This window comes from Larimichthys crocea, chromosome VI (assembly GCF_000972845.2).
Source record: "Larimichthys crocea isolate SSNF chromosome VI, L_crocea_2.0, whole genome shotgun sequence".
In the NCBI taxonomy this organism is placed as follows: Eukaryota; Metazoa; Chordata; class Actinopteri; family Sciaenidae; genus Larimichthys; species Larimichthys crocea.
In genome coordinates this window covers 18,953-42,844 of record NC_040016.1, presented here as the reverse complement: position 1 = coordinate 42,844, position 23,892 = coordinate 18,953, and the positions used below count along the sequence as shown (strand labels likewise).

At 41.7% G+C, this 23,892-nt stretch overlaps 2 protein-coding genes across 3 annotated transcripts in view; both read right to left on the bottom strand.

Moving 5' to 3' along the window:
* cpne1 (copine I) overlaps window positions 1-15,255 on the bottom strand; it is a 28,218-nt gene extending 12,963 nt beyond the window's left edge. The window contains exons 1-2 of one of the 2 annotated variants that reach the window (XM_010748706.3): window positions 14,850-15,255; window positions 5,873-9,901 (exon numbers count right to left, since the gene is read on the bottom strand). In XM_010748706.3, the coding sequence (XP_010747008.1) occupies window positions 7,192-9,873 (2,682 nt within the window). In that variant the 5' untranslated portion in view covers window positions 9,874-9,901; window positions 14,850-15,255 and the 3' untranslated portion in view covers window positions 5,873-7,191. Of the gene's footprint in view, window positions 1-5,872; window positions 9,902-14,849 lie in introns of those variants that run through there. The other variant, XM_019257728.2, reaches the window with a different exon arrangement.
* Window positions 15,256-16,269: 1,014 nt separating this feature from the next.
* nfs1 (NFS1 cysteine desulfurase) lies at window positions 16,270-23,793 on the bottom strand. Its single transcript, XM_019257748.2, has 13 exons — window positions 23,455-23,793; window positions 22,104-22,180; window positions 21,907-22,023; window positions 21,622-21,705; window positions 20,119-20,271; window positions 19,913-20,006; window positions 19,597-19,731; window positions 19,198-19,355; window positions 19,005-19,110; window positions 18,781-18,862; window positions 18,291-18,374; window positions 17,950-18,039; window positions 16,270-17,732 (listed from the first exon to the last, which is right to left on the bottom strand). Exons 1-13 carry the CDS (start codon window positions 23,558-23,560, stop codon window positions 17,669-17,671), a joined length of 1,350 nt encoding a protein of 449 aa, XP_019113293.1. The 5' UTR covers window positions 23,561-23,793; the 3' UTR covers window positions 16,270-17,668.
* Between the last annotated feature and the right edge of the window lie 99 nt (window positions 23,794-23,892).

Here is a 23,892-nt window from a genome sequence, read left to right as displayed (position 1 = left end):
GAGTGCCATGATCAAATGCCACATTATTTGTCCAGACAAAATGTAACAAAATTAGCTTTTTTTCCTGGACTTTCAAACACGTCAAGGTCTTTATCAACAGACCCTGAAGATGGTAACAGGTTGTAATATATGGTGACAGGCTGTAATATATGGTGACAACAAGGGCTGTTAGTCAGAGCTGCAGGTGCTTTGTCTGTTTAATGATGTCACACAAAACGCTGTGCAGCATTCGTTGCTTTTGCATATACACTATACAGGTATATAACATTTTTTTCAAACAACAGTTTCACAGGCAGACTGCAAACATGATCACCAGCATACTGTATGTCAAAACAGCCACAGCAGCACCACAGGCAGGAACACTGAACTAATGCATGAAAAAAACTAAGCATCTACCAAAGCTCATTTAATCACTCATGTGTAACACCTGTAACTCTTTGTTTTTCACAGAGTAACAGCTGTAAATAGAGAATCAAGGTCAGGAGAGTAGACTACGCTTAAACCTAAAAAAAATTAGAGCAAGCTCTAGTTACTAGATATATTTAATTACTTAGATTTGTAACCAAATGACATATCCTGTTGTAATAATGGCCTAAATATGTCACTGTACATAGCAGTCATTGCAGTTACCTCATGTACTCTGGCTATAACTGGCTGTTGAACTCACTGGCCATGAGCCCTTATGTCTTTGGTCACTTTAATTCACCCTAAATTCCCTTAACCGGTGTGATAGCTCTAACCTGTCTTGCCCTATTCAGGGTTGGAAATAAGGTTGTCATAGACATATTACTGATAAACATTAAATAAAAACAGACTTTTACCAAAAATACTAGTGCACAATTCATATACATTAAATCTAAGTAAAAACCAGGGAAGTGATTACAAGTTTGACTCATGGGTTTTATTATGACTTAATTTAGGGGGTACTTCAGCCCCCTCAGCACCTCTACTTCCCATGTCCATGGTGACAACAGCATCCATTAAGAAATGTGGTTAAAATCTCCTGATAATGATAGTAAGTGGAACTTTTTGTGTGTTTTCAAGGACAAAATGAATTTCCACACTCACTTCAGACACACGTGACTGGTTATAATACTTTTCTGTGCTTTTATGTTGAAGGGCACACACTCAAGCCGGAAGTACTGTTGCTGAAGCAAAGCGCAAGTGTCTGATGAGTCAGATGAGCCGTTTGCAGATGAACAGAGAGAAAACATTTCTCACAACTATAATTAAAAACAATAAGAGCAGAAGGGGGACTGAACAAACTGAACACAGCACAAGCCAATCTCGCTGAAAACAAAGCATGTTCATGTTTCCTTTTTGTTTTCCATTTGTCCTTTGCAGTTGAACCACAGTGGAGTCAGAAAAAGCAGCACATCATAAATGAGAAATAGAAAAGGATAGACCAAAACATAGAAAAGGAGCATCATATACAGGACCATAGTTTTGTTTTTTTAACCTGTAAATCAAACAAAGAAAAGGACACGCACACACACAGCTCCTGCCCTACCCATCTTTAACATCACATCATTGTCAAACAATCCACCTTCCTGGAAAAACAGCTTACATCCTTTATTAAACTCTTGAACTCTCGATTTTAACCAGCTCAAGCCATGTCTAAACTCTGTCCAAACACACCATACTTAATTGTGTAGTGGCAATCCCAAAGTTTCCTGAATTTGAGGGAAATGTGTCTAAAATTATGCCGTCTTAGGTCTGAATATAATCATAGAGCTTCAGTTTACACACAATATACTGTGTAAGATACATTCAGAAAAGTGACCATATAATGGGCAATGCCAGGTAATCTTGATGTCATTTAATTATTCTAATTTTAAAACTGTATTCTATACTTAATCATATACCATGAAAATGAATGTCACACAGCAGATAGTAACTGGGTTTATTTCCCAAACTACAGATCTGGACAGAGCTACTGCACAGTTCAGGACTTACACTAAAAATCAATTAAATCACAGACATATACATGACCTCAAATACTGAAAGAAGCTGGCCCTTTATGCCATAACCTCTCATCCACAGGCAACTATCTACTAGCTGAACATTGCAGTGACCATCTACAGTACAATCTATTATTATCTACACACTACCACCTACAGGCCATCACATATCTCCCAGTGGTATAGTGCAGGGTACACACATGTATACGGAGTATACCTACTCATTTTCTGTTCGGCTTTTGGGATATCCACTTCTAACTCCCCTCTGACATGCATCCATAGTGTCCTAGGACCTAAATATTTCCTTTTTAATGAGTGGATGGAGTAAGGAATAGGGAATACTTCACTCACAAAGTATAATGTACGTAACTGTCCAACCCATCTGTGGGCCAGTATGTATTGCAAAACCTCTTGTGTGGGTCATGTTGATTACACAATGATCTTACTTCCAGAAGTCCAGCAGCAGAAGTTAACATTGTGCAAATACTACTGGCCAATTTGTGGGTGAGCTAAATATCCAAAAATAGTCTTGTGACCTTTTCTAACACAGGGCATTTATCCTTTGCTGGACAGGCCTCTTTAAAAAAAAACTGGGTGCGAAAATTAAGGATATGCCCACTTCTTGAGGCACTACTACATCACTGATAGCTCCTAAACACCACCATCTACAGGCCATTATGATCTAAACACTACCACCACCACCACCAGGTATCTAAATGCTACAATCAACAGGCCACTATCTGTCATCTAAACACTATCATCTAACATTTACTAACCACTGCATAACACCTATACACTACTGACAGGCCATCTACATACCACCATCATCAGGCTGCAAAGTACCATCTATTGGCTACCACTCAGGACCTAAATGCTACTATCTACAGACCATTATCACCATCTTCATGCTATACATCATCTACCGTCTAGAGATTGTGATCTACCATTGACTGGTCACTACATAGCATCTAAACACTACCATGTACAGGTCACTGCCTACCCTCTACAGGCTACCATCTTCAGGTTAACATCAATCATCTACAGGCCACCACTATTTACTGGCAACTATGTAGCACCGAAACACTACTATCTATATACCACCATCTTTAAGCTACCATCTATGATCTATTGACCACCACCTAGCACCATTTACTAACTAGAGGCCACCATCTATTATCTAAATGCTACCATCTACAGGCCACTATCTACCGTCTACTAGTTACCATTTTCAGCTTACCATCTACAGGCCACAGTCTACCGTTTACTGCCAACTACACAGCACCTAAACACTACCATCTTCATATCAACATCTACCATTTACTGGCAACTACATACCACCATCCACATGCCACAATGAGCTATTGGCCACCAACTAGCACCTAAATGCTACCATCTACATACCATCATTTACCATCTGGAGGCCACCGTCTACCATTTACAGGCTACTACATAGCAGCTAAATACTACCATCTACATGTCAGCTTCAGTCTACAATCTATGAAATATTGGCCACCAACTAGCACCCAAATGCTACCATCATCTTACAATTTACCATCTAAATGCTACCATGTTTGGGTTATAATCTACCATTTACTGGCAACTAACTAAGAGTTATCTTCTTTTCTCATTCAAGGTGACTCGTTGATGATGGTGTACAGGTTACAACTGAATGTGTATAGGCCATAGTTTAAATAGCATCTGTCAATTCTTATGTTTTGAATTGAGCATCTTTGCCACTCACCTGCAAGTCCTGCCTTTGTCTGTCTATTGATCAGTCGGAGGGGGAATCTCAGCAGGTGCTTGACAACTTAGTGTCACTCAGTGATTTTCTGTCCAACATTCATCCACTCGTACAGATTAACTGTTCAGACTGATTCTTCAAGTAAAGTCATCAGGAGTTTGCTTTTATTCCAATGTATTATTTCCTTTTCTCCACACACTGAGAAACAACACAAGACAGTCATCTTTACCAACAACCATTTATCTAAACAGTGTTTCACTTCAGTTTATTAAGGCCTGTTTATCCATTTCTTTCACACACTAAAACAAAACAGCATGCACAACCAGTTGAACATTACCAGTGTACCTGTTTGGAGGTCAACCACTTCCTGAAAGCAGCAGACGGTCCCCTCTTCAGACAAAACTACTTCCACTGATGATTTCTGCTAGTTAAGTTTAGAACTACAAAATTCATGTAAGAGAATCATGTGTGAACCAAACAGAAATAACTGAGGCTTTATTTCAAATCTGCAGCATGAAGCACATCAGATAAACTAAGATTCAGATCATTAATGTTGAAATCAAATTTAGTAGTTTTAACTTTGATACTTAAATTTTAAGCGTTGCATTTGAATGTTGTTTTGTTTGGTTTAAAACTTAAATATATCTGCAGTGACAGATATCTACATATGAATCTGTTGTTAAAGGACTGAGATCTTGGCATCAGAACTTTGTATCATTGGTTATCGTCTGGCAATTCAGTTCAGTTATCTGTATTCAAATGCAGATATCTGTTTACAGAATTTAGCAGAAATGTGTCTCTCATCATTCTTATCAATCAAGTTGGTAATTTGACTGCAGGGGAAGTTTGGGTCAGTTATCCGGATGTCCACTGCCCCCAGCAGCAAAGATCATTACGAGACGATAGCTGATGGGTTCTGAGATAGCCTTCTATGCCACCCTCCCTTTTTTTTTCTTCTGTTATTATTATCATCATCATTTTGCTCTTTGGAGGTCAAGATGAATCCCACATCGATAGAGGACAGAACCTTTAATATGAGCATCATCGGAGTCCCCTTAAAGCCACAGAGAGCTACTTTTATGTTCACTTGCAGTACTTTTGAGTACTTTTTACATTTTTCTTCATCTGATCCACATTTCTAGAGGAAGTACAAGCTTTAACAATATCTACAGGCACTCACAAGTTGAATAACTGCAAGGTAATATTAAAGTTTTGCAAGGGAATGCAAAGGTAATTCACAACCAAATTTATCTCATGAAGGTAAGGGATCTAAAAAAAACTTCCAACAGCTCTCAGTTATACCTGAAACCACCTGGAGCAAGCTGAGTATTGAAAAGATCAATCATCGGTTTGTTTTTCTGGCTGTTTAACATGAAAGCCAATCGTACTAAATAAATCCAATGGAAATGCACTAGCGTTGACTCCATGTTGGCCTCAGCCTTTAGCTTGATTGCAAGTCTAGTTGTTCAGTGTGGAGGTGCTTACTTATGCTTGGAGGTATAACACATGAAATGCTCAAATGAGCTGGTAATAGTAAAATATGCCAGGTTTCACAGACTGAACACAAAGAAATCGATTAGTTAATGGGTTTAAAGTCAGCATGGAAATGCAAGAAAAACTTTCAGTTCAGATTTGTGATTCTACAGAACCCTAGCCCCTGTTTCAGTCAACACCTGGTTACTAGCAGAGATGCTAACTTTTGATCAAGTCTCAAATATAAAAGTATGATTACTCGAGACACAACTTGGCTCAATTTACTGAATCAAAGTTGAACTTTAAAGTCCGTGAAAAGGCAATTCCATGTTTTCTTTTAAAACACAATAAATATGTTGAAAAATTCCATGTTTTCTTTTAAAACACAATAAATATGTTGAAAAATAGTTGCTGAAAACATGCATTCAGTGAACACAACCCCACAGTCCTGGAGCTGAGAATACTGCTAATTTTTTACCTGATTTTGACACCTAATTTCATAAACTTATTTTTGATCATTCAAATTTGTCTGGGTGGTTAATAACACTTTCTTCTTTAGTCTGACAAACTCAGAACACAAATTTATTTTGACTTTACATGGACTTTAAGTACCTTATATCATATTAAAGATGTCGAACTGAAGGTCATCTGCATTCCGAACAAAACCCAACTTTAAAAGAAACAAGTGACTCAAATGAACTGATGAATCAGAAAGTTTAAATCATCAGGCAGTGAAGAGCAGACAGTCAGAGAGGGCTGATTTCAGGTGAGCATCAGGAATGTCCTTTTATTAGCCAAAGCAAAGGAGACTCCACATCATGTATGGTTATATGATCATACAAGTTTGTTCAAACTGACAATAGAAACAAAAATGAGCTTTAAGGTGAAAATGTCCAAAACATTATCAAACATACATACAACAAAGAGTTACCAAACTAAAAAAAAAAAAAAAAAACTGCTACAGACTTACTCTCACCAATCTACACCTACTGAGCACGTGCTGCTGAAAGGGAGGGGTTGGGGTGGCATTGTTCAAACACATCAGCAATATCAGAAAAAAGTGACAGAGAAAAGAGATTCAGAGGCGGAAAGTCATTATTTACAAAATAAAACACGAGTCAGCAATCTGCTCATCCCTCACCCTCTACATAGAAACGGAGAACTGTTGCAACACAGAATTGTGTCAACATTTTACCATAACAACAGAGTGTCAGCATGTCAGTATAATGTTTACCTCATCAACGGGCCATGTCAACATTTCACCATAGCAACAAAGCATAAACATTTTATCATGGCAACATGATTTTATCATAATTTTACCATAGCAACAGAGAATGTGAAGACTTTACCACAGCAACAGAGCAACAAGATTACACTGTGATAGAAAAGCAATTCATCTACAGCATTTTTTACCATAGCAACAAAGCATGTAAAGAGTCAACCATGGCAACAAATTTTATCATAGCAACAGAGCATAAACATTTTACCCTTGCAAAATCCTGTGGCTTTTCATCGTTTTACCACAGCAACAGAGCATGTACATTTTAAACCACAGCCGCACAGCATATTTAAGCACATACAGCCTCAATGTAATCATCATCATGTTACCACAGCAACAAAAAAGGTGAATATGTTAAGTGTGACAACTCTGGACATAATTTGACAAAAAGCAGCGTTAAAAACGAGGGGGAAAATAAAAGGACCAGATCCTGCCAACAACAATATCATGATCAATTTGTGCTACCAGAGTCAGTGGAGGAGCTGCAGAAAAGAGTCTGGATCAGAGGCTGTCTATTGGACAGACTGCAGGGCGCAGGGCTTACCTGCCATTATCTACACAGAGGGGGTGGGGCTTCAGTAATGACTGACATGCTCTAAACTGAGCAGCTAACGGTTTCAGTCCAGAGTTTGAGTCGGAGTCCAGAAACTGGTATGGTTTATGTTGGCTTTCACTTGGATGGTTGATCCAGGTAGGCCTAAGATTTTTAATCTACAGTTAATTTGTTGAACAGGGCTTTAACCCAGGCTTATCTTGACTTTGCGGGCTCCAATAGGTCGGTCATTAAGGTCCATGACGGCGGCAGTGGCCTCTTCGTGGTTCTGGAAGGCCACCATGGCCTCACCAGTTGGCAGTCCTTTCTCACTGAACTGCAGGCAGACTGAGCCTGGCAGCACCTGGTAGCCGTAAAAGAAGTCCATAATCTCGTCCACGGTTACAGTGAACGGCATGTTCTGGAGTTTTACAATTGTCGGGCCAGCAGCACCACGTTGACTGTTAGGATTGTTGGATCCTCCAGGGGCTGGTTGGTTACGGATACCATCCGCTCCTGGCGTGAAGACCTGTTGTCCACCAGCAGCCCCGCCCCCTGGACGCCCTTGATTGTTATTAGCCCCTCCCCCTCCGCCTCCTTTTCTGTTGGCATTTTCAAAGGGCACCAACCCTCTCAGTCCATCCTGACTGAATGGGGCACCTCCTGCAGCTCCGGGTCGAAAGCCTGGTGGCTCCAGCATTGGAGCTCCAGGAAGACCTGCAACAAGTGGAGGAGCCACACCCAGATTCACATCCCCTAGCCCTGCAGCCAGAGGAGGGAGAGGTGGAGGCCCTGCCAGCCCATTCCCTGGGGCTGAGAATGGAGTCACAAAGGGGGCACTACCTAGGTTCCCCATGGTGTTTCTGAGAAAGTTAAACTCCTCTCCACTAATACCAGCAAATGGGTTGATCTGTGGTTGCTGGGGACTGGGCTGGGCTTGCTGATGTTGGTTTTGATTTTGATTCAGCTGGTGCTGGTTCTGATTGCGTTGGCCCCTCTTGTTCTGTGGAGGAGGATTTCTCTCAATTTCCTTCATCTGCTCAAAAGTCACAAGGTGGACAAAGGCATCACGACCATTGAGTTTCTGGCGGTGCAGTCTCTCAGCTTTGCGGGCGTCTTCCTCAGTTCGCAGCTGGAAGATAGCTTGGCCTAAACCATTGCCATGACTATCTGTCAGAACCTTCAGGGTATCCTCGTAAAGCCCCACACCCTCAAGGAAGGCCCGGACATCCTTCTTGGAGACGTTGTAAGGGATGTTGGTGATGTGGGCGCAGTTTCTGGGAGATTTTAAGCCGTCCTGGTTCTTGCCATCACCCTGTGCGGCTTCACGTTTGCGAATGGTATCGATCTTTTCAAGCATTCCCTTCCGGCTGATTGGGTGAACTTGAATGAAGCGGGTGCCCATGTACTGCATGTGAGCACCTAGAGCAGTCTTGTAGTCCTGTTCTGTTTTGAACTCAAGGAAGCCCTCTCCTGTAGCTCGCCCATTAGGCCCATAGGCTATGTAGATACTGTCCTCTATGATGGCTAAATTGTTAAAGAACTCTTTAATCTGTTTCTTGTCTGCCTCGTAGGGGAGGCCCTTGAGGTAGACACAAAACTCCTGCCGATGGGGAGATCGTGACCTTCCTCGCTGTTCCCTGCCTCCTGAGCCTGACCCTGAACTACCACGACGGTGTACCTGGTCCTGAGACTCATTTGATTTGCTGCTATTGTGAGGACCATGACCTACCACACTGTCACCGAGGCTGACCCACTGCTGCTCAGAGCTGGGGGTGATGTCAATGAACCTTTGGCCCATTATCCCACGTCCCCGCTTCACCGCTTCAAAGCTGTCCTGGGGTGAGAAGAACTTGACCATAGCCCTGCCATTTGGCCGGCCCTGTCCATCCCTGAGCAGGCGAACTCCATCCACCCCCAGACCCCTGAAAAAACCCCTGATATCCACCTCCGTGCAGGAGAATGGGAGGTTCTGCAGGAGGACAAACAACTCATCAGGATTGACTGCTCCTGCTCCACTGGCTGCAGCAGCAGCAGCCTTCATATGGGCCTGGAGGCCAAGAGAGGCCAGGGGGGACAGAGGGTTGAACAGCATTGGGTTAGGGGTACCAAGAGGGAGGCCGGAGCCCAGTCCTGCTGGCGGAGGTAGGGATGGGTTGAAAGGAGGCAGGGAGGACATATGGGGAAGATGGGACATAGGAGGCACTGGAGGTCCTTGGGACAATGGGGAGACAGTAGGGACAGGGGGGAGAGAGGACACTGGGGGAGGAACTGGAATGGTGGGCAGCGTGGGCATAGGCGGCATGGAGGGCATGCTGGGAAGTGGAGGGATGGGTGGAGGGCCCGCATTGAGCGATGCCAGAGCTGTGGTGATTGTGGGGGCGGAGCTGTAACTGTTGGGGAAGCTGGGCACTACGCTGGCCACTGACTTGTTGCTTGGTGGCTCCTGAGACGAGCTTGCTGCTGTCACTGAGGCCTGGGTGTTACTGAAACCCTGGTTTCCATGACTACCGCTTCTGCCCCCTGAACCTGGCTGCACCGTTGGAATGGGGGTGGCTTGTCGGTTGGCATTTCCCGCTGTAGGTGCAACTGTCTCCACAGCGCCTGCCCCAGCCTCAAACCTGCGGCGGCTGAGTTCGATCATATTCTGCATTTCTGTCTTGCTGCTAAGCAACAGTGACACTTTGGAGCCCTTAATGGAGCCGCCTGTACGCATCATCCCCAGGCGAGCGTCCTCGTCAGTAGCAAAGACGATGAAGGCCTCGCCATGCTCACCCCCCACGATGTGCACTCCACCGTCAGGGATGGTGAGGCCAGAGAAGAAGTGTCTGATGTCCATGGTGCCGGCCACTATGGGCAGACCCTGCAGCCTGATGACTACCGCCATACTGACTGCTAAACAACAGCCCTACAACCTGGGGAGAAAGCAACACTACTGTCAGATGAATAGCAGAAAGAGGGCAACCAGTGGTTTCCAGATGTATTGTCAGGAAACTCAGATCTGACTTTGCGGGCCAATAATATTAATAATAATAATAGCTTAGCCAACACTGCTTACAATTTCAGGGCCCCTGGGACCCAGGAACCATTTTTTACACCCATTTCTGGGTCCTGACATTTGGAAACCAGTGGTGTTAGAAAGGGGGTTGGGGAATGGGGAATAATCATTTGCAGGAAACTAGTAAAACAAAAGCTAAACTGAAATAGTCTCCAGCCATCTGCAGCTTTTAGTAAGTTTGATAAACTTGTATGAGGTCAGATCACATGAGACTTTATGTGTGAGACCCCAACAGAAGCAATCTTAAGCATTAACATTGCTTCACTGTTAATTAACTTCCTTTTAAAAGAAACACACACACACACACACACACACACACATTATATATACACATCCATACACACATTCCCTCCTCCAGTGTTTGATTATACACATTTATTAAAAATGTGTTTCACAAAGCAAAACATTCATTAAGAGTCAGGCCAAGATTTTTGCTAGATAGCTAACTGTACCAGTTTTACCACTTTCTCTGAAGCAAGCATGCAACATTGCCAGGTCACATTCTCTATCCAGTGTAGTCTGATTGATCTGATTGACAACTTTCTATTGTTTCTATTGTGGCCAACAAGTTTACGCAGACTTTTGACGTACCACGTTTGGTTAAAGTGGAATCCTTTTGCTTGGATCAACCTAATGTTTTGTAATTACACAAAAATCGTCTGACGCAACTTTGGTTAAAACTTAATGTCTACAATATGCTTCAAACAAAGTGCTTGTATCTGAAACCCCATTTCCAAAAGTGAAATTGACAATTTTTGTAACTTGAAATGGATGATGAGACATGACAACATGTCATACAACCCAATTAAATCTCAATATAGTTGTCTACGTAAGAGACCCTTGTAATGTAAGCTGTGTAATCTTTACCGTTGCCTACCATGCAGTACAAAGAAATTGCTTGTGGTGTAGCTGAGTCTGAAATATTTCGTGCAACAGTAAACCTTCATGAATCTCATGCAACTTGCAACTCACCAATGCAACTAAGCTGTGTGTATAGTTTCACTGTTTAACAGAGAGAAAGAGAGAGAGGATTTCTGCAGGACACTGAAACCTGGTGAAAAAAGTCAGAAAAACAAACATTCCCGTTCAAAACATCTTGATGGAAGTCAATCTTTCACGACAGATGTTAGCTTCGAGTGACCAACATGTGTTGGTGTTTTCAGCAGTTGACAATTTGTTCTCAATCAGTGTCAGTAACTGGCTCTCATTTAGACTTTGAATATTAACAAAAGCATTGTGTGATGTATGCACTACTAAAAGACTGTTTGTTTAAAAAAAAAATCTCAACACAACACGTAAAAAACCTACAAACTAGCAGCAGAAAAACCTTGTCACGTTACCTGACAACAGAAAGACACCTTCAAAACCCACCATGACTACATCAGACTCCCCTCGGGGCAAGTAGCAAGTATAAAACTGAAATGGGACATGCTGAGCTACAAACAACTGGCAACCACTTAGTGACCAGTCGGAAACACCCTGCAAACACCAAGCAACAACCCAGGATCTATCCAGCAACAACACAGCGGTGAGCAGGACTGATTCCACTTCCTGAGTCCTCAAGCAGCACCAAATCAGCAGGCAGCACTTCAGCAACTGGTTGTACAACACGACAACACAAGCAGCATGTCAACCAGCAAATCTGCAATACATTGTCAACAAAACATTAGCATTATGTTAACAGGAGCAAACAGCAGTAACTTATCAACCACAGCAATAAGAGCAATGTCATCAACATTTTGACAAAAGCAATATGTAAACCAGAGCAACATTAGCATCACGTCAACCAGAGCAACATTAGCATTATATCAACAAGAGTGACATTAGCATTATGTGAACCAAAGCAACATCAGCAACTGATTGCCAACACAGCACCAAAGACAGCAGCTGAAGAGAAAGCGAACAGAAGCGAGGTGCAGAGCAACATGTAAGCTAACAGAAACGTGTCCAACTGAGCAACGGCAGGTGAAGCAGTGCTCGCTCTTCATCCTCAGACATACTCAGCTTTCTGTTTCTACTAACCCTCATCCAAGAAAATACAAAAAAAATAAAAAATGGTCTTGGTGTCAGAATCAGAAACACTTTATTAATCCCCGCGGGGAAATTGTTTTTGTGTTTTGTGTCAGACTGCAACCTGCAGCTCACCACAGATTTCAACATTCCAACATCATCATCATCCTCAAAGATATCAGTGCTCAAGCTCAGCACAGATAAATCATATCCAGCAACGACTTTGGTTGAGTTTTAACAGATTTTCAACCGGAACATCAACTCCTCTTGTTGGTGTCAACCAGCTAACAGTCTGCATGAAACATCAACAGCAGCAAGAGGATAAAACACAGCAGGAGAGGAAACGTCAAAAGCCAATAATGTTCAGAGAGGGGAAAAGATTCAACCGGAGCTGCAGTGTGCACTCACATCAAACCAAGAAACAAACAGAAGACAGAAAATGAAGTCCTTCAAAAAGCCAGGAAACCAGAAAATTTCAATAAAGCAAATTTCAGGATTAAAGAGCAAAAACACTGCCTTGATTTCTCAGTTTAAAGCCGGAGGTTTAAAGCTGGAACACACAACTGTCCACATGTTGTCGTCAACCTCAAAACACAGCAGAAATATTGTAATTGAACAAGAAGAATGGAACGCCATCCATGGACTAAATCACTCAAAAGATATCATCAATTTTAGAACAAAGATGAGGCAATCTCCACATATCAGCCAGCCTGAAGCTCAAATCTCCACTGAAAAGATAGACAGGAGACAAGATCTGGTATGACGGTGCCTCAAAGACACAGCTTCTTGCTGCACCTCATAAAACCTGTAACCATAGCCATGTTTTCCAGACCAGGCCAAACTCAACTGACCTGCACAAGACAAAGACCAAAACAAATGCCATACAGGGGTAATCATTCTCCTTTTCTACACAGATTCGCCATATGGTATAATTCACTGACTTAATAGCCCATGTCAGACATGCATCTAAATGTTCATTCAATTTTATATGACAGTCTTATCTTTCAATAAAACATGGTTACTTTTATGTTTAAATCTGATGAGTTTGGACCTGTAACGTCGATCTAACAACGATAAAATTAATTTATAAAAAAATCAGAAACTGTGAATGAGCTATTTACATTTTCTTTTTTAGGAGATTCAATCATGGTGGGACTGTGGAAACCAAGGGGGTTTAAAAATAAGCCAAAAAGACAACAATCATCAAACCATGAGTCAACCAATGACGGTAAAAAGAATAAACAGAGCATGAGTGACGTCACCAACAAGTTTCCGAAGCACCATTTTGAAGCTGAAAATATGTGGCCGCCGCCAGGTTAGCTGTACTGCGTCTTCCACCTCTTGGCTAATCTAAATAGGTGGACGCCTTTGAGCCCAAAAAAAACCAAAAAACATTCGTAACAGCACCGACCTGTCCCAATCAAAACAGTCACACTGTTCTGCATAACTTTAAGCCTTAATATAATTCGAACAGGTGAGTTTTATAAAAATTCACTCTCAGTACAGTTTTCATAAATGGGGAATTAGCTATAGAGACCAAAACTGTTTTTTGTATCAGGCTTCTGCTGTGAATTCAAACATTTTAAACCATATTGTTGCCTGACCAATATAACTGATATTAAATTCCTTTACATACAAATGCAAATTTACATGAAAAGAAGAGCCATGTTTGCATTTACATTTAGTTGACACTACTATCCAAAGTGACTTACACTGCAGAGTACAGAGAGACAAGCACATGTTAGTGCAGCAATAAGTACTGTTCAAAAATAGGTTTAGCATGTCCAGTTGTTGGTAGTGCTGGAGAGGAGCTACTCTCTGAAGAGCTGGGTCTCCAGGAGGTTTTTGACACCCCTGATCTGGTAGGAATAGAGGCGTTGCACCAATGGGGAACAACAGATGAGAAAAGTTTGGATTGCCCAGCATACGGGCGGCAGAGCCAGGCCTCGTTTATTGAAAGGAGGTAACATATGTCTGTATAAGGACATTCAAGTAGGTGGGGGCAGAACTGGAGACTACTTTGCAGTCAGCATTAGAGATTTAAATGTAATGTGGGCTGCTTCAGGTAACTAGTGGGTTGATTGAGGAAGACACAATCAACCACAAACCATGTTTGAATGATAGACAGTCAGTACTTCTGATGCCATGTCTGAAAAACAGGCTGAAAGTCAGTACGTTCAATTTGACACACCTGTCAATCATTTTGAAACAACTCTACCTGATCACGTCAAGAATTCACGTATGTGACGTCACTGCCCGTGGGCGTGGCCTGTGGGATGAAACCGCATAGCAACTGACAAAAAAAAAAAGAAAAACTGCAACTACAAAAACTTCAGAGCTCAAACTCACACGGCTCCTCTCCCCTCATCAGTGCACACAGCGAACAAACTACAGCTGACTTATAATTATAGAAAAACAATAATAACGTGTCGGTTTGCTTGCTGACGGTAGCTAACGCGTTAGCTACGTAGAAGACACCATTTTAAACAAGCCTGAATGAACGTTTAACACAATCAATCATCATATGAACACAAATATCCGACATGAGGCCTGTGGGGTGAGAACCTAACAGTCATGGATAACTAGCTGGTCTCCAGCAGAAACGCTGAATGTCGCTGGTTTAGCTCAGCTTTGCTAAGCGAGCAGCTCTGTTAGCCACCTATGCTAGCTGACTGTGAGCCTTGCTTTGTGTGTGTGTGTGTTGGAGCAGGATGCACGCTTTTAGCGGCTCCTCTCGCCCTCGGCTGCTGGTGTAAGTGCGTCACTGAGCGGGTTGCCGCTGCTGGATTTCTTACCGAGATATTTGTGAACAAACACAGTGAGGTTTAACTCATGAACGACGCTTCTCTCCTGCTCCTCTTCTCTCTGCACGGCTGGTTACTACGGCACGAAATGTCGGCGCAAGCTACGCGAGACCAGACGTGATGACGCGAGACTGCTGTCCCCCCCCCTGACGTCAGGGCGACGTCGCCCCCTACCGACTGAGTGTTGTTAATGAAACCTGACGGGAAAGAGAAGGTCCAATGTCCAAGTTTCATCTCAAAAAACACACATTACATGTTTGAAAGTATGTAAACACGCTGTCTTGTACAAGGAGGCCTCGTTTGGGATGAACAGGAGCTGTGAGCCAGGCCTCAGTTATGCTCTTGTGGCTAAATGGGAGCTTAAATCTCTGGTTAATTTTAACATATGGCTACCGTGTTGTAGGTTGATTATAATGTATGTTTAATGTATGTTTGCATGCTACTACTGGATGCTTGAATTTCGGGATTAATAAAGTATCTATCTATCTATCTATCTATCTATCTATCTAAAATCTGGTGGAAACTAAATGCCCATGTAGATACTGCTGGTTACAGTAACATGACAAATAAAATATGACTAAAACATAATATGAGCTGGATTAATAAGTCTTCTGGTGCCCTGGTGTTACTTTGATAATAGCACCTTTGTGTATGAATATGCGGCAGTAGCTCAGTCCGTAGGGACTCAGCTTGGGAAGCAGAGGTTCAAGTCCAGCATGGACCAAAAAGTATGGAGGGTGGACTGGTATCTGGGACCAGTTCATCCCTTGGACACTGATGAGGTGGCCATAGCAAGGTACTGAAAACCAAAATGCTCCCAGGGTTCTCCTATGCAGCTGCCCATCACTACACCATCTCTCCACATTGAGATGGTGCATGTCTATGAGTCATGTGTGTATGTGTGTGTGGTTGTATTTTGGGCCTATATTTGTAAAAACCTCAGTGGAGAATTTCCCCACGAGGGATCAATAAACTTTCTGTTCAGTTTAATCATTAAGATAATTTTGCATCCATTCATCCATTTGCTTATCTTCAGCAGGGTTGCAGGAGGCTGGAGCCGATCCCAGCTGGCACTGTGCGAGATGCAGGTCACACCCTGGACAAGTTGCCAGTTCATTACAGGATTGACACATAGAGACAAACAACCATTCACACCTACGGGAAATTTAGTCACCATTTAACCTGGTAACAGCATGTCTATGGTCTGTGGGAGGAAGCCAGAGTACCCAGAGATAACCTGCACAGACACAGGGGAAAAACTCCACACAGAAAGACCCCCAGCTATGGTTTGAACCAGAAACATTTCTATGAGCTGACAGTGCTACATTATATTGCATGTACATGGTAAATTAGCTTTCTTGGTGGTGACAGGATACGTACATGAGATTAAATAAAAACAAACAAACAAAGGTTTACTGCATAATCATGAAGCAGCACTTTATTGGATAATAATGTTTACGATGAGAATAAGTAACAGTAGAAGACAGTAGATGCAGGATTTTGATAAATATGACCAGTACAGGCTCAGCTGATCCAGGAACACAATACAAGACTTCAATATATATATATAATATATATTTTTTTTTTTATTAACTTTTATGATTACAATTATTCCGTTTTTTGTGTTCAGACACATCTATGTGAGTGGACCTGAGCTGGTTTTGCTCTCCACCATCTTGAAAATAAACTTTTATTGTTGAATCAAGGCTACAGTCTTGAAGAGTGTTCCAGACTTTAACAAAATAATCAAACTAACACCGATATGATGCTGCTGTTTATTGAATACTGCAAACTGAGGTGGGAAGAGAAAGAAAAACTGCAAGCGTGAGGACAGTGTATCATCTGTAAACAGAGCAGGACACAACTTGTGGATCATCAAGTGAAAACTTCTGACTCAAAGAATTATTCGTGAATCATCATATCGACTCAGTGAATTTGGGTCCACTGCCTTTAGTTGCTGTCATAAACTTGAATGTGAAGCTACACTACACGCTGTCCCCATTTTGTTTCTTGTTACTTGGGTTGACCATGGTTGCTTACAAATTGATCGCAGCCTGCATCACAAAGCAAAAATAGTATTTCAGTTGCATTTATCTCACAAAACTGGCTCATTTTTAACCATGTTTAAATCACTATGGTAACTGGGATAGTGCACTGTGGTAACATATGCTGCAGGGCTAACTTGCTCCTGTACTGACCAATCAGATCACTGGAAGAATAAAGTCCTACAGGATCCTGACAGGAGTGTCACACAGACACACACACCGATTTACAGCTTTAACCTTACTTTGAATATCTAATTAATCCTATAACTGTTTCTTATTTTATTCTAGTTGTGTGATTATATTTGACCTCACTGTAAACTACCTTTTTGTGCCTCAGTGATAGAATTTCAATACATGTCATATCAAGTACTTCTTGGTTCTGATGTTACATGTCCTCTTTCTTGTTAACATGCCCTTAGAGTAAGCCAAAGGGCCAGACTAAGATCATGATACAGCAGCCAGATGAAACACACTGCAGCAACTTTTTCAGCCAATTCTGCATCAGAATGAAAAGAGAGAGAGAAAAGTTGCCATGTGTTGGTCAGTTCTCAGAGCATCACCTCCTTGCTGGAGCAACTAGAGGAGTTTCAACAAAAACAGAGAGCTACAGCTACAAACAGACTTCAAGTCAGACAGGAAGTTTGTGCGTGTTTGTATACAGGAAGGAAAAGCTAGTCTACTCCCAGAATTCACGACGAATCACCATCGCCATCATCTTTGTCATCGGCGTCATCAGTCAGGAAGTAAAGCTGAAGTGGGAGGAGTCTAATGCTGCGACCACTTAATGCTCTTCAGGTCGATGCCTTCTTGGACCATCTCCCACAGAGGACTACAGACAGACAGTCACAGTCAGGTTACTGTGTGTTAATCATGGCACTATTACCATTAAGAACACATAATATCGTCATTCATGCAAAGAAATACAATGAAACTTTTACTGTTAATGTTATTTTTACTCATAGAAATGATGGATGAAACTTGTCACTCCCTGCATATTAACTATAAAAGTTACAATAAAACAGATTCATCAGTCGAGCTGAACTCACCTCATCTCTCTGAGTCTGCTGACCTGCTGAACACATTTCTCTGCAGTGTAGTCCACCTCGTCTTCTGTGGTGAACCTGCCAATACCAAACCTAACACACACAAACAGGTTTACATTGACCTACATGTGATTCAACTCAAGTCAAACCAGAGAACAGAAAGGCTGCAGAGAACTGCTGATCTGTAGACAGATGTTTCAATCTGTTGAGCTCAAAATAAAAAAAATGTCTGTCATTATCAGGACTATTAACTGGATTGCCTTAAAAAAAGTTATTTTACTATAGTCAACATTTTAAATCAGGATTATGATCTGGATCACAGTGAGGATGATATGAGTTTGTACCTGATGGAAGAATGAGCCAGGTCTTCATCTGCTCCAATTGCTCTGAGAACGTACGATGGTTCCAGAGACGCTGATGTACATGCGCTGTGGACAAACAAATTTATTCATTGCTAATATATCAGTTAAAACTCCCCTGAGGAGTTAACTCACCAAAAACACTGTGTGTCCTTGAGGTTTACCAAACATGCTGAATGTATTTCTTTCATTTTATTTTAGTTATGTGTTTATTTAACATTGACTTTCCCTCGAATCATTTTTTGTGTCTATTTTTGTTTTGGTTTGTTTTTGAATAATGAAAATGAAAATAAAGACTGTTAATCTAAAAAAAACAAAAAACAATTTTAACATGAAATAACAGGTGGCAGGAATTTGAAACATCACACATACATGTGCATTCACGTGGATAATCCTAACAAAATGGGGATTCATTGGCAGAAACATTACTTCACACTTCAGACTTGTTTGTAAAACTTATAAGTGTGTTTCTGACCTCCCAGATGACAGAGCGACATCCTTCAATGCCATCAACAGACTTTCTCCCTCCACATAGGCAAAGGACAGGTTGACACAGCCTGAAAAGCACACACAAAGTCAGATAAGTGCTCTGCCTCATCTAGTGTAGTAAGATTTTTTCTTAAAAATAACACACAATCGAACATGAAGTACAAGAACGTGTAAAGGGCCAGTGTGGTGGATTTATTTCTGTGTGTGTACCAGGGTAGCGTTGTTCTGGATCTCCATTCATGACAACGTCAGGAATCCTAGACATGATCTTCTGGACCAGACGATTAGCAAGTGTGGACACTCTGTGATGATCATACTGCACACACACAAACACACTAAGTCTCAGGATGTTTGGGTGCGTCTGTTGAGTCTGGATGTTTTGGTGTGTGTGTGTGTGTTTTACCTCCATCTCCTGCTGGGCGATGCTGCAGGCGGCTCCGAGTCCAACAGCTAGCGGGGTGGGGACTGTGCCGGATCGCAGCCCCCTCTCCTGCCCGCCTCCGCTCTGCAGTGGCTCCAAACGCACACGGGGCCGGCGACGCACATACAAAGCACCCACACCTGGACACACACATTAGAAAGCCCGTCAGCATGACCTGTGGAGTACCACAGGGATCAAAACTCGATCCTCTTCTGTTTAACATTATTTCAGCTTCTTTCTACCATTTCTAGTTCTATATAGTTTGTAAAACACTTTGAACTACCATGGGTATGAAATGTACTACTGTATATAAATAATCATCTTGCTTAATGAGCTAGCAGTTCAGGGTATATCTACAGTAATCCTACTGCTATGGCTAACCTTTGGGTCCATAGATCTTGTGGCCGCTGATGGACATCAGGTCAATCTTCCAATCGGTGACACTGATGGGAATCTTTCCGACAGCCTGAGCTGCGTCAGTGTGAAGGAACACTCCTTTAGAACGACAAATCTGGCCTGAGGACAGGAAGAATAATTAATCAGTCAATCAGAACACAGAGACTTCTGATAAAAATGGCTCTACATGATGACTTTGCTTTGTCACCATCAATCATCAATCATTCAAAGGAAGGTCAAACAGGGGGGTGTTTCAGAAATCTAATTTCCGTAAGTAACATGTTTGTGTTGCTATGGTTACCGATTTCTTTAATGGGCTGCTTGACTCCAATTTCGTTGTTGATGGTCATCACTGACAAGAGAGAAGTGTCAGGACGAATGGAGGCCTCCAACAGCTGAACAAACACACACAGTTTTTAATATATTAACTCCTGTATGTTCTCTGTACATAAACTCTGTACGTTAACTTTCTTTTGTGTGATCGCTCTGTATGCTCTGCATGTGTACCTCCAGGTCCAGCAGTCCGTTACTCTGGACTGGCAGGTAGGTGATGTTGAATCCTTCGGACTCCAGAACTCGACATGAGTCCAGAACACATTTATGCTCTGTCTGCGTGGTGATCACATGGCGTTTTTTGGACTTGTAGAACCTGGCCACACCCTGCAGGAGAGAGAGAGAGAGAGAGAGAGAGTGTCACTACTAACATCACAACTGTAGTCAACATCACCTATACCGAGATCAAGTCATAACCATGACCAGAGCGTATCGAGACAAAGAAAAGACCACAACCAGACTTCATACCACAGTATGAGGCCTACTTAGGGAGCTAATATTTTACAAATCTCTTTAGCTGTCTCAGTAGACATTGTGTTGCTTCAACATACTGCTGTGTTTTCTTCTCGATGCTGTTTTGCAGTTGAACTATTTGTGGTTTGGGTAGTCAAATTTTATTACAGAAGACTTGGCTGATATCTCCTCTCAGACATAAATGTTCACATAACACATTCACAGCTACAGAGTGTGTGCGGATGGAAGAGTTGAAGGGAGGGGAGAGGCCCTTTAACAGCAGAAACACTAGGGCCTGTTTCTATGCCGGCTTTCCACCTTTTGTTTTACTCTCTCTTCAGCTGTGTGCCAGAAAGTGAAAATGAAACTGAAGCCACACCTGAGGCGTAAACTAGACCTAGACTGTGGCAGGTCGATTATGAGGCGAGATCCAAGATTTTCAATTAGTCTCCAGACAAAGACCAATTTTGAGTAGAACAACACTGATGGAGAGAGAGATGGAGCTCAAAAGTGAAGGAAACTATCATAACTATGCGTCACCATCCAGAACCTATAAAAGTATAAGCTGCTCCACAAAAGAGCAATGGTTAGCACAGACATATGGTTCATTTACTTGCATCTTTAATTAAGTACACAAATAAACTCCTTTCATGACTTCACTCTTGCACTTGAACTGAAACTTTGTTAATCATTCTTTCTGTATTTCAACTACAACTTTGACTTATTTAGCTATTCCACATGGTGTCAACTGCAATTTCTTTACATAAAGCACATGTACATTTCAGAAAATGTAACCATTTCTAATTGTAAAGCACTTTGGACTGCCATGTGTATGAAATGTATTATATAAAGAATCACCTCCACGAGAGAGGAGTTGATGATACAAATACTTCTCTTGAATAAACTGTGAGCTTATCAAGACGATAAGCCTGCTGCTGCTCGGAGAACTTTTTTTCACTGAACTATTGAACTAAGGAGGAAACAATGGTGAACAAAACAGCACTGTGCAGAGAAAACAGAGAGAAGCTCATAGAGCATGCTCGCCCGTGAGTAGTCACTACAACACCAAGATCCATATATTATTATATATATATATATATATATATATATATATATATTATATATATACTATATATATTTTACAAAGTCTGTTTTTATATAAACCAAAACAAGACGAGGTAGTGGGGAGAAAAGGTGTGATGAAGAGGAGGGGCAGAATAAGACCTTTATGGCCATGTTGTTGGACTCTGTGGCTCCACTTGTGAAGATGATCTCTCTGGGATCTGCTCCAATCAGATCAGCCACCTGCTGCTCAGGGACAGAGAGAGATAAAACACAGTCAAGTGTTAAATCTGAATCATGAAATTCAGATATAATGAAATGATAAACAACTTAATACACACCCTGTTGTACAAAGTTTGCTAAGTTTGGTTAACACATTACAGTACAGTGTGTTGTACTGTACCCCCCCTCTCCGTCCCTCTCTGTACAAACTGAGTGTCTCTTTACCTTTCTGGCTTTCTCCATGCCGCTCTCACTCTCCCAGCCATAGGCGTGTGTCCTGGAATGAGGGTTACCGTAGTAATTCACCTGGTAGGGCAACATGGCGTCCAGCACCCGGGGGTCCTACACACACATGTTAAACTGTAAGACTAAGTAAACCTATCTTTGGCTGTAACCATGACAACGTGGTTGGTAATGGTTACCATGGGTGTGGTAGCCTGGAAGTCCATGTAGAGGGGGCGGGGCTCATCCTTCTCCGGTTCATGCTTCTTTATTAACTCTGCAGCACAAAACAACAACAACAACAACAACAGTCAGCTGGTTTAATTTGATCACTATGAGTCAGGACTAAAACACTGTGTCACAGGCAGGATGTACATCCTGCAGCAGCTCAAGAAGTTCAGCCTGTCATAACAATGACGGTGCACTTCTACGCCTCCATGATTGAGTCCATCCTCACATTGCTGCCACTGCCGGTCTGGTGAGATGGTGAGTTCTCTTAAAGCTTCAGATACACCAATAATAAATAATAAAGGTTCTGGATTCAGTGGAGTTTTTAACAATATCTGACCAGCCGGGAGCAGGTTGGGGGCATTATGAGAAGCTATGACAAAGTGTTGCATCATGTTGCACATTCCTGCACAGCGATTTTCATTTTAAAAACATATTGTACATATATCTTATAGTATATCTTATATATCTTATAGTATTTCATGTTTCCTATATATTTATTTATTTATTTTTACTTGATGTCTGTTGTGCACCAAAACATCAAGACACATTCCTTGTATGTGAAAATATTTTTGGCAATCAGAATCAGAAATACTTTAACAATCCCAGAGGGGAAATAATTTTTTGTTACAATACTCCAGTATACAAACAAACAAAAACAACATATGTAAACAAGTAACCATCTATTAAGAATATATATATTAAAAGGTATATAAAAGATTTACAGTAAAATAATGTGCAACAACTTCAGAAAGTGATTGACCATATTAGTGTTTAGTGTCAGATTACAGAAGAAAGGACAGTTTAATAAATAGGGACAGCTGAATGTGTCTCTATTTATTGAGTTTATTATCGACTCTTATGAAAATTGAACATTATATCAGGTATAATAGTACCAAAACATATTTGTGTGCCACACATATTTGAGTTAACTGTATATAACAATTCACCTCTTTATGTGAGAATCATTAACATTCATTTCATCAAACTACAATCTTGACATTAGTCTACTTTGTTATGCTACTTAAAGATAACCTGTGGAGTCAGAAAATCTGCTTATAGTTAGTGTTATTCAATATAACACATGTATGTATCTAACAAATTATTTTTTTGTCAGTTAATTAGCTCCTGAAGATTTGTTTTTAAGTGATTTTGAAGTCGTAATGTTTTCTATAATGTTACAAAAGCTCACACGTGCCGTTGTGTAACGTGTCATCACTCAAGTTTTTATCTGCTGTAAACTGCGTCACTTTGGGATTAGCTTCGTGCTAGCTGCCCTGGACCGAATAACCAGGCTGACATGCCCCGGGGGTTTGCTGTTACCTTCCTGCAGAGTGCTGGCGGCTCTCCGGTCAGACCCTAGCCGGAGTGGGAGCCACGAGACCGGCCTGAACAGCAGGGAGGAGACGGTCCTGCTTGGGGAAAGCATCTGAACGGCGTGCTGGTTTCACCTGGAGACTCGCTGACCTCCGAAAACAACACGCTGACCGCGACCAAAACACCAGCGCGAACCGGCCTGGACCTGTTTAACCTCCTGGTTTCTGTGGACCAGCGATGTAAGAATAAACTTAAAGTTTGGTTTGGTATGAGGAACGTTGCCGCCTGTCAGTTATACCCAGTCTACGACACAATGTTAATGTCAAGGCAGGTACGCTAACAAACACTTCCTGTCCTTACTACCAAAATAAAAGCATTTAATAGTGAGCGGGAAGGTTTTTATTTGAAAAACACAACTATTTTATTGAAAATGGGTTTTTTTAA

Coding starts and splice junctions, on each gene's coding strand:
- nfs1 (XM_019257748.2), bottom strand. CDS start 23,560: ATGCTTTCCCCAAGCAGGACCGTCTCCTCCCTGCTGTTCAGGCCGGTC. Junction 22,181..23,454: donor CGCCAGCACTCTGCAGGAAG/GTAACAGCAAAC, acceptor TTTGTGCTGCAG/AGTTAATAAAGAAGCATGAA. Junction 18,863..19,004: donor TCCAGAACAACGCTACCCTG/GTACACACACAG, acceptor TGTGCTTTTCAG/GCTGTGTCAACCTGTCCTTT.